At 38.9% G+C, this 11,431-nt stretch overlaps 1 protein-coding gene across 8 annotated transcripts in view; it reads left to right on the top strand.

Moving 5' to 3' along the window:
• The first annotated feature begins 2,091 nt into the window (after positions 1-2,091).
• The window catches only part of LOC129836276 (Golgi-specific brefeldin A-resistance guanine nucleotide exchange factor 1-like), a 76,806-nt gene continuing 67,466 nt past the window's right edge, over positions 2,092-11,431 (top strand). For 6 of the 8 annotated variants that reach the window (XM_055902223.1, XM_055902222.1, XM_055902219.1 and 3 more), the window contains exons 1-3: positions 2,092-2,394; positions 6,448-6,551; positions 6,984-7,050. In XM_055902223.1, the coding sequence (XP_055758198.1) occupies positions 6,456-6,551; positions 6,984-7,050 (163 nt within the window). In that variant the 5' untranslated portion in view covers positions 2,092-2,394; positions 6,448-6,455. Of the gene's footprint in view, positions 2,395-6,117; positions 6,184-6,434; positions 6,552-6,983; positions 7,051-11,431 lie in introns of all 8 variants that reach the window. The other 2 variants (XM_055902215.1, XM_055902216.1) reach the window with 2 other exon arrangements.

Below are 11,431 nucleotides of genomic sequence, written 5' to 3'. Positions count from 1 at the left end.
ATGTCAAGTAGCCAATATTGGCATAGGATTTAGTCACTGGCGAAAGCTAATTGATTTGAAGGTCCATCACCATTTTACTAGTATTGTCTTCAGAATTCCAAATGTGTCTTTAGCTTGTAGTCACAAATGCCTTTGATAATAGCCTAAGCTATATACTGTATCTTATTACAGCACCAATAGGCTTACTGTGCCTTAAACCGGATTTTGTCAGATTTCTTACAATCACCTGGCAAACAAGGCCTATGCCTATGTCGAACTCCATCAAATGAGGCCACCGCTGCCTTAAAATGAATACATAATCAAAATACATGAGTTAGATTCAAACGCCTGAGAAATATGACAAAGGAATTCTACAAGCAACTCTGCAATGGATAACATCCTAGGTTTCATTGTCAACTGATTCCAAATGTTGGCATTAGTTTTAGCAGTCTGTAATATGGTAACTATGAATAATGATTTGTGTTACTTACATAACATATGCCATTTAGCAGATGCTTTTATCCAAAGCAACTTACAGTAATGTCTGCATACATTTGTGAATGGGTGGTCCCGGGAATCGAACCCAATATCATGGCATTACAAGCTCCATGCTCTACCAATTGAGCTACAAAGGACCACTTCCCAGATATCTTGAGTAAATATTTGCAGTTTGGATGAAGTAAATGTAATCAAAAGGAATCCAGATGTTTCACATAGTGTGGAGAAGAAGTGTGGAAACAGAATGATGGGGACATTCAGTCAAAACATATCACACTATGGGTCAGATGAGGACACATCATAATACGCAGGCAGCGCAACATTCCATCATAAATGATCATTCAATAGCCTACTTCTTTTACATCGTTGTCCATGATTATGGAAGCATGATTCTGCTGTTTGATGAATACATCAACACATTGTTTCAATGTGCAAACTGTTGAACAATTTTTGTTTTGTTGATGAAATACGATCATCTAAAAAGGTTCCAGGTGTTAATTTGTGCTAATCTGACAGATGTTCACTACAATTTGTACAAAATATAACCTATTGGTTGAGCATACCACAAATGTCATGTATGTACAGGTGTATGACTGACATCCATAAAGATGTCAGTCATACACCTGTACATACATGACATTTGTGGTATGCTCAACTGTCTTGTTATTGCCTCAGTGGGGTTGCCGTGTCTATGACGTGCATTTATTTGCAGATGAAATGTTGCAATTACAAACCCCACAGGTGATCAAACACTTAGCAAAAGAGCAAATAGAGGGCTTTGATTGTAAGGAGTTGCTGCTGCATGTTTTAAACAGAAAGTAATACTTTCAGGTTAGAAACGGGCCACTGACATCACACAGCGAGATAAGGGTTTTGATATAGTTATAGAAAACCCTACAACATCTTTACACTGCACATAGAAACATAAATGGTTTCATTTTCCACAAAAATGCAGTTTATGCTGCACTGTAGCCTAACGTTAAATTTAAATTTTTATATTTTTACATTAAGTTGGCCCTCCTTACACGGTTAATAGGCCTATCTATTGATTCATTAATCATTATGGACTAACTTTAGTGCCTACATTTTCTAATTCTAAAGAATAGCACAGTCATAAATGCATAAGGAAACATTGGCTCCAGAAATAATTTTGTATGATCATTTCATCATACTGGGCCACCAACAGAATCAATCAACCAAAACCTTCATACATGTGTATCAACAGATGAACCAACCATATAAGTATTGGGAACATGGGCTGCAATAACAGCTTGTGTTGTTGTTTACACCAGATTACAAAGATGTAGCCTTGTGCTGCAGTCTTTGGCATTTCCAAGGATGCTGACCATAATGCTTTCGTCATCACGAACACTCAATCAACCTTGCTTACGGTTAGTCCCGCCCATTTAGATTCCTTGATTTCATGTAGCTAGAGTAGTTGGATACATTCGTTTATGGATAAGTCAACAGAAGTTTATGTAGCTAGTTATAATAAATGTTAAAAAAACTTCCGTCTTCTAGTGATTCAAGGTATTTTTTCCAATAAGAATTATATTTCGTCGGCTTAGAGAGCTGTCAAACATAACATGCGATTGGCTTAGAGTTGTCAAACCATCCCAGTGCAGCATGTTCGGTTGTGAAGACCCAGGTTTTCCACGTCAGTGTGTTTACCAAGAACAGATTGACAGCCGGTTTATGTGTTACATTTGTCCATATTAGGAACAAATTACCGAATGAATCAATAGTTGTGGGTTTTAATATGACTCACGTACTGGGATGTCAAAATATTTGAATTGTCCTATATGTTGTAATTGATTTTTGGTCATCACTGTTGGCCAGTTAGCTTGCTAGCTAACTAAGTTAGCTATCATCAGTTGAAATTGTACAGGACTCCATCTTGGAACTGCAACCATACAGGTAGGCTATTTTCACAGTTCAGTTTGGACTACACATTTTTGCGCAATGTTAATTTGCTAGTTGATGAGTCATAAATCCAGTAAAAGCTAACTTCACACAGTCATTGTTTCACCCCGACTGTGTGTCGTCAACAATGTAAACTACGTCAGAACTAGCTAGCCGACCTGTCCAATTTGACTGAGCCCAGCTAGCTACGTAACTTGATAGCTAACGTTAGCTAGCTAGTTGTCTCACCAAGTTAATGTTTAATCTTTGGTCGTGAAAATAGATAAAGCATATCGATAGTGGTATACAATAATTTCCCAAGCCACTTGTCTATGTAACGTTAGCTGGTTAGTTATTTAGCTAGCTAGCTAGATTGGAGCATTGGTGTCAAGCCAATTACCCTAGTTAGTTAGCTACTTATCTATCTAGTTAACTTGTATCACCCATCACATGATTGGTGATCAAAACTAAATTCACTGCAACATTAGGAATATTCTGTTGTAAATCAGCAACTCATGTTTAAAATGAAGATAATCCCAACATGTAAGCAAGCCTTTATTACTTCTCAGCCAGCTAACTAGCTGGGCTAGCCTAATCATCGTATCTATGCCAGGCCTGTAAATTACAAGGCTAGGTGAGTAGCTAGCTTGCTAGTGATGCTACTGTTAGGTTATCAATCCGTCCACAGTTGACACAGTAGCATAGTTGTCAAAATGACAGGTAGCCAGTCGCGCGGATATTACTGATAAAAGAGTCTAAAACATGGGGATTTTCAAGTAGATAACTAATTTCAGTTGAGAAGAAGACCGAAGACTCTAGCTACTTCCATACCAGTAAGAAGAAGTTAGGTGTTTTATCTCTGAACACTCAAGATGGTTTCTCCACGGACTGTTAGATAAGGGGAGCCTTGGGGCGTTAACAACACTCGGTGGGGACTAGAGATCCTGACTGCCAATATGTCCAGCCCTAGACATACTATGTAGTTATCCTGACCGTCACACACACACACTAATGGATGCTAATTCAGTCAGTGTGGTGTATTAGCAATGATTATATGTATCAAAATTCTTGAAAATGTAAGATGTAGAACTCTGTTAGTTAGTCCATGTCTTTCTGAGACTCCTCACCTTCAAACTCTGCAATGCTCCACTCTCCATCTGTCTACCTTAATCTCAGCTGGTTGACCAACAGACAATACACAGGTGTTGTGAGGACTTTTTCCGGAGACATGAATTTAAGTTTATGCAGTTTATACCACTATTTAATGTAACATATTTGAGAATGCTAAGACAGCCATCATACAACAACCTACCCTGCATTGCTTGGAAACTTTTTTTGTCATAAAGTCATAAACAAATTTTTCCTCACTTTTTATTGCGGCATATATTTGTTCTTGCCAGCATAATGTGTAGATCCCTTACTGTCTGCTATTAAAACAGAAAATACCATCATTAGCAAATGTACAGGATTCAAATATTCAACATTAGCTACCACTAATGTGCAAGTTGTAGAAGTAAACAATTAACTAACTTAAAGCTCATTCCATCTTGCCCGACAAATGCCTGTCCTGGTGCAGTCACTGGAGAAGAGCTCTGCTGTAGCTGCTGCTGTTTAAATAGTTGAGCTACTTGTGTTAGCCTTTCGTTCATATCAACCACTGTGTTGTAGTCCGGCATCGGATTCAGCCTGGCTATGAGTTGTTAGAAATCCATGCCCTCGTTTGGTGATGCGTCGTTCCCTCGCACGAAGAGATTCCTGGCAGGCCCGAGGGTCCCATGAGCTAATGAGAAAAATTAACTGTCAATAGCCGCTTGTCTCCTTTGCTGTATTTTACTAGGCATAGTTAGCTAGCTAGCTGTTGGGTAACCAACTATGTTTTGGTAGCTAGCTAGCTTTCTTTGCTTTCCAGCTAACATTACCCTCTAAAACATATACAAATAAAAATTAGCTAGCTTGTTTTTAGTCAAAACAGCAACATGCAATATCTTACTTTTATAGCTAAAATCCATGTAACATGATCCTGTTAACTACAAAGTTTAACTAGCTAGTAACATTAGGTATTGGCTGTAGTAATTTAACTTAGTGATCTAGCTAGATTGCTTTGTTAACAAATAATAAGACTGCTTCTTACCTTATTGCGGAATCGCATTCGGAAGGTTGTGTCCTTGGGGTGTAGAGTATTGCGGACTCCGAGTACCGTTTATAAAGTTATCCATAACCATTTTCATGGCTTGGTGCGACAAGGAAAAATTCCAGGAGTTGTTCATGGTTTTAAATGACCGTCAGTATAAAACACCCCCAAGGAAGTGGAATGGCAGAGCTTTTAAATTGCGTTCATTTGATTGGTCATTTTCAACCGTCACATCCTCACTTCTGGTTTTGTTTGTTTGATTGAATTGTTTTCCTTTCAATCGCTACGCCTCTCCATTTTATCCCTGTGCATTTGTTTGGCTGAGTTTGTGCCTGGTGTTTCATGAAACTACACTTCCTGTCCCATCAAAACAGGACCTCTGGTACAAGTGCGTTGCTCACAATTACTTTATATTGTCACTCCAGCAGAAACGGAAGAGGAAGCGAGACATCTCACTGGCAAATTTTTCCTGGTTCATATACAAGTAGACTAGACCCAGCTGCTATTGCATTGGTGTCTATGGGAGAGCCACCGCTTAAATTTACCGAAATAATGAAGCGCTGTGCAGTTTGCCAGGACTACAGAGACAGTAAATGTGGTAGTACCAGTTTCAAGCAGGGCTGCTTTTTAGGAATTAGGCTACTTAGAGATGAAACTATGCGAAATCAAGTGGCATAGCATTCAGAAGTTGAGAGCAAAGCTACTGTTCATGTCTTAAATTCTAGCGGAGAAAAACTTTTGATAATTCATCATTGTTTATTTGATAAAACAAAAGTATGAAACAGTATCTGTTTGTTATATGAAACTTTACATTGTACTGTGAAACTGCTTGAGGTCTTAATCCCATTTGGCAACCAGCCTTTTTAGCTTGGCCTTTTAATCAATCAAATGTATTTATAAAGCCCTTATTTTCAGCCTGAACAGCTAAAAAGCACATGGAATCGGAACCACAGGCAAATCTGATTCCTGGCCATGCGATTTGTCTGAATGGTCAAATCTAATGTATTTGCCCTCAAGTGGTTTTAAACTGTTATTTGGCATATCGTGTTGCTTACGAGCTACTCTGACAGTTTGACAAGGACATGTAGTAGCTAATTAGCTTGTTAATTGTTTACAAACAAATGAGTGAATGTGTTAGAACTCTAAACAGCTATACCTAGCTAGCCAAAAAGGACTAATTTTGAAAGTTGGGTCATTTTATCCTTTGAGGCTTTATTAAACATTTTCTTAAACCTATAATTTTGAACATTGAAAGCATCTGGGAAACGTCCATGGCAGGCATTGTTCTCAGCTTAGCTTGCTATAGAACTTCTGAGTGATAGGAAGCACGAGCAACACCACCAATCAGCCTACACCACTGCTCGTACACCAGTCGTTACTATGACAACTAGCGTAGCCATGCCAGAAAATGACTGCTGTCAGAACACACACATCGGATGTAGTCACTTGTAACTTGCTGTTTTGGACAGTCAGTATTCCAAAACCGATTTGAAAAATAACTGATTTGAGCATTAAGGCCTGCAGTGTGAACAAGGCTTAAGTCTATCATTCAAAGCTTGCATTTCAGCACTCCCACCCCCCTGTACCAATAACATCTCCCTGCAAAGACAGGGTATTATTTTTCTACAGTACCTTTCTCTGGCCGGCTTAAAGGTTAATCCAACCATTTTGAGGTACGTGGGGACACTGCTACTCAAATATTAACATACGTCAATCTGATAATGTTCTGCTTGACCAATTTTTGTCTTGAGGTGGTGTCCAGAGATACCCTCTACTTTATGCTGATTTAGCTGTAGGATCAAATAGTTCAGTGTAGACAGTTGCATTGACTGGCTGGTCTTTGACTACCGAGCTATTTTACATTAATTCATTTTATTGCTTTAGTTTAAGAAGTAGGCCTACTGCAAATTGATATAATTTATAGTTTGTCTTCTCAGATATCAGGATGGTCGACAAGAATATATACATTGTCCAAGGGGAGATTATTACTGTTGTAAGTGCCATCAAGAGGAATTCAAGGTGGAATACCCACACTCCTTTGGTAAGTTAATTTGTCTTGGTGAAGAAAAATGGAGTAACACAATGCTATTTACCAATCTAGGCTTAGTTTGACATAAGACAACAGTTTAGTTTTAATTGTAGAATTACCTGCTCCAGGAAGTAATGTGACAGACTTGGTACAAAAGGAAGAAAGATTAAAAAGTTAAGAGATAGATGGTGGGGAAATTGTGTTTTCATAATGCTGTCATGGATGTGTTTGTGTAGTGTTCAGGCCTAATCTTCATAAAAAAAACTATACCGTAGCTCTACATATGAACGTACTCAGAGTAGAAGACAGCCATTGTATTAAAATTGTAGGCAGTGTGTTCATTTGGTCAAATCTGCAGCATTTGAATAGTTTCACTTTTGAGGTTCAAAGTCCTCATTAATTTTAGTTGATGCCAATATTGTTTATTGTTTCACCTTTGTACAGGATGAAGAACAAGATCCATTGCTTCACAGCTTCAGCCATCTGAAGGAGACTCTCAACAATATAAAAGGTAATTACGTCATAATGACAAGCACAACACATCACATAAGTGTTGTTGAATTTGGGGGAAATTCTCATGCCATAGGCCTGTAGTGAAGTCTCCTTTACTAATTCCTGACTAGACCTCTTCTCTGTATAGTTGACCCATGAGGTCACCATTTCCTCCCTAACAGCATATTATACAGAGATACAGAGGATATGATAACACGTGAAAGTTTATAATAATTATTCAATATACGAGAATGACGATAATTGTCATTGTCCATGGAAGCGGACAAGCTTAAAACAAAAGCCACATTTTCATTTTCAATTTTACCTTCGCCAATACGTTACATGGATAAACCTCAGCCAGTTGGGACCTTGGGGCTAAACACATTCAGATTGTTATCACAAAGTACCTTCTCCAGCCTGAAGAGTAAGAGGATATTTAATCAGGTGTGCAGCAGATTTCCACAGAGAAATAGGCTGGCCTTTCACGTTTGTCAATATTATCTCTCCCAATGTCTTACTGGGGGGACTACTCAGCTTAATAATTTTAAGAAGTCCCATTGAAACGATATCACTGTTTGCTAATCTTTTATCCAAATTCCTCATTATGAACGAGGCGGCGAAGGTAAATGTTAAGCTAAGTTGTGCAAGTGTTCTACTCTGCACAAAGACTGGAAGATGTGTGCAACTATGAGGCGATGCACAACGCTTCACAAGACACTGTTACCTCGGAGCTCTTCTTGCAATTCAGTAAAAAAAATATAAAATACTATATTTGATTTCCCTGCATGTCTTAATATTCTTGTCAAGAATTCCTTGATCGGTTTTGGTTGTGACAATACTTTGTTCTTAATATGTACTACTTCTATCAACTATATTTCCTCTGCAAGGCAATATTCTCCTTGTACTCAGACATAAGAATGTTCTATTCTTTTAGACTTACTTAGTCCTCTTATTCCGGGGTGGACATAATTCTGCAACAATATTCCACTGGAGTCTCTTGGGCCACAGTTTGTGCCCTGTCCCATGAGACTCATCTCTTCCAGTTCAGCCACCCCTGTCCATCGCCACATTATATATGGCCTACCTCGCTTATGCTTTCCCGTAGGTGTCCATTCGACGTGGACATTTTCTTGAGGCATCCTCCGCAGTGCACGTATCTGTGCCATCGAATCCTGCCCGTCTTGATCTATACTATGCTGGTGGAATAAACTTTTTATAGGCCTACTGAGTTTGCGAAACTATCCTCCATGTTGGCAACACGTTCCATGATGTCAGTTTGCATTCTTTGCAGAATGGTTGCCAACATGATGTATATGACAATTTTAAATTTCATATAGTTTGCTGAGCAAAAGAGATTTAGTTGTTTCACAAACACTAGGTTGGTTAGTCTACCTAGTCTCCTACAGTGCCATACAGGGCTTCAGAAAGTATCCATACCCCTTGACTTATTCCACATGTTATTGTTAAAGCCTGATTTCAAAATCGGGTAAATAGTTTTTCTCACCCATCTACACACAATACCCCATAATGGCAAAGTGAAAACATGTTTGTTTTTTGTGTGCAATTTTGTTGCAAATAAAATATCTAATTTACGTAAGTATTCACACCCCTGAGTCAATACATGTTAGAATCACCTTTGACAGTGATTACAGCTGTGAGTCTTTCTGGGTAAGTCTCTAAGAGCTTTGCACACCTGAATTGTACAATATTTTCACATTATTCTTTTGCTGTTGATCACTGCTAGCCATTTTCAAGGCTTGACATAGATTTTCAAGCTGATTTAAGTCAAAACTGTGACTAGGCCACTCAGGAGCATTTCAATTTCGTCTTTGTAAGCGTCTTCAGTGTATTTTTGGTCTTGTGTTTTAGGTTATTTTCCTGTTGAAAGGTGAATTTTTCAAGTTTTCCTCTAGGATTTTGCCTGGGCTTGGCTCAATTCTGTTTCCAAAAAAAAACTTCCTTGCAGATGACAAGCATACCCATAACATGATGCAGCCACCACCATACTTGAAAATATGAAGAGTGGTACACAGTTTGTTGCTGGATTTGCCCCAAACATAAAGCTTTGTATTCAGGACACAAAGTTATTTTCTTTGACACATTTTATGCAGTTTTACTTTAGTGCCTACAAACGTGGTGCATGTTTTTTAATTATGTACAGGTTTCCTTCTTTTCACTCTGTCAATTAGGTTAGTATTGTGGAGTAACTATAATGGTGTTGATCCATCCTCAGTTTTCTCTTATCACAGCCATTAAACTCTGCAACAGTTTTAAAGTCATCATTGGCCTCATGGTGAAATCCCTGAGCTGTTTCCTTCCTCTCCGGTACTGAGTTGGGAAGGACTCCGGACGCCTGTATCTTTGTAGTGAGTGGGTGTATTGATACACCATCCAAAGTGTAATAACTTCACCATGCTCAAACTGACATTCAATGTCTGCTTCTTTTTTTACCCATCTACCTATAGGTGCCCTTTGCGAGGCTTTAGAAAACCTCCTTGGTCTTTGTGGTTGAATCTGTGTTTGAAATTCACTGTTTGACTGAGAGACCGTACAATTATCTGTATGTGTGGGGTACATAGATGAGGTAGTAATTAAAAATGTTGAATGTTAAACATTATTGCAAAAGTGAGTCCATGTAACTTATGTGACTTGTTAAGCACATTTTTACAACTGAACTTATATAGGCTTGCCATAAAAATTAAATACGGAGGGCATGGGTTAAATGCGGAAGACACAATTCAGTTGAAGTTATTTAGGCTTGCCATGATGAAGGGGTTGTATATTTATTGACTCAAGAAGAAATTTCAGCTTTTCATTTTTTATTAACTTAAAAAAAAATGTAAAAACATAATTCCACTTTGACATTATTAGGGTATTGTGTGTAGGTCAGTGACACAATCTAAATGTAATCAAATTGAAAATATAGGCTGTAACACAACAAAATGTGGAACAAGTCAAGGGCTGTGAATACTTTCTGAAGACAGTGTGTGGTTTCATAGCAGATTTACTGTATGCTAACTTCATCCGATTTGTTTTCTGGTCAGAATCTTTACATTTCACTTATTTTGCCTACTAAGTTATTGTAGTGTAAATTCACATCAACATCAAGTGTTGATCTGCTTATTTATCAAAAAAGCAAGTGAGTTTTGAACCCTTATTTTCCAGGTAAGTTGAGTAGGAACATATTATAATTTTTATATTTGTTTTACAAATATGTTGGGAGAAGGATGCAAAATGTTGTATGAAGTCATCTTTTCGATGTTCCATTCTAGATGGTCTACAAGAGATTGTATCTTCACAGGTGTGTTTGTATTGCCCTTCTCATAGATATGGCTATGTGTTTAAGCAATCAGCTTAGACTGTGAGTGGTGCATGTATGGCTTGGCTCATATTCCTCATCTTGGGGCTATAGTTTGGAAATGCTAGACATACAGATTTTGGCTGTCCTGAGTTCACTTGTTTCCACCAGGGATGTGGTTTTCCCTACTCTACTGATCAGTCGGTCAGTAGAGTATGCGATGGCAAGTTGCTTTCAAGTTATTCAAACGTTTATGGTAACTAGTCTACGGCATCTCTATTAAACTGGTATCTCTAGTGCCATATAGGGTTCACATGCAACAACCCCATTAGAACCCCTGACCCCCATTCTGTCTCTATCAACATCTGTAATGATTGATCATTTGGAGTGGCTGTGTTGTGTGGATTTAATGGAGTGGTGCTAGCTGATGGTCTCCGGTGAGCCAACTCTGCGGTCAAGCCTTTGTGTCGTCATGCCTTTGCAATGGGAGTTCTGGCAGCTCCACAGCCCCAGCCGCAGCAGCAGCAGTAGCAGCTAGTGGAGAGACAGAACACATGGAGCCTGCGGCCACGGTCTCAGCCCCCTCCAGGCATAGCGCTTCCTCAAGGGAATGCCACTGCCTCGAGATGGACAGGCACGGCTGCGACAGAGGCCTGGGAGGAATCCGCCACGCCCCCCCCCCCCCCCCCCCCCCCCACCCCCCAAGAACACCAAAGGCCTTGTTAGTGTTCCACAGCTAGCATTGGCAAGTGTTGTTATATTATGTTCAGCTACTTTGATTCGTCAGAGGTAGCTGCTGTAGTCTCTTGGTTGCCAGTTAGATTAGTTTATAGATTAAGTTCAGCCCAAGTTGCCATTCTTAAAAAAATGTTGGGAAACTTCTGACAATGCTGGAATATTATTGTAATGGTTGAATATTCTTTTGTTATCCTGTGTTGTGACTTCCGTTTGTGTTTGAGCAGACTGACTTAATTGTACAGCATTTGTTTTTCCATCTTGTTTTGTGGTTCTAATGTGGTTTGATATGACATTTCCAATGGACAAACAGTAGGGGGGTTAAGAGATGTTATTGCCTCCTTAACCCTCAATCTCGTGCGTATTT

The sequence above is a fragment of the Salvelinus fontinalis genome, chromosome 37 (genome assembly GCF_029448725.1).
Source record: "Salvelinus fontinalis isolate EN_2023a chromosome 37, ASM2944872v1, whole genome shotgun sequence".
Taxonomy (NCBI): domain Eukaryota; kingdom Metazoa; phylum Chordata; class Actinopteri; order Salmoniformes; family Salmonidae; genus Salvelinus; species Salvelinus fontinalis.
This window is presented reverse-complemented; position numbering and strand designations above follow the sequence as displayed.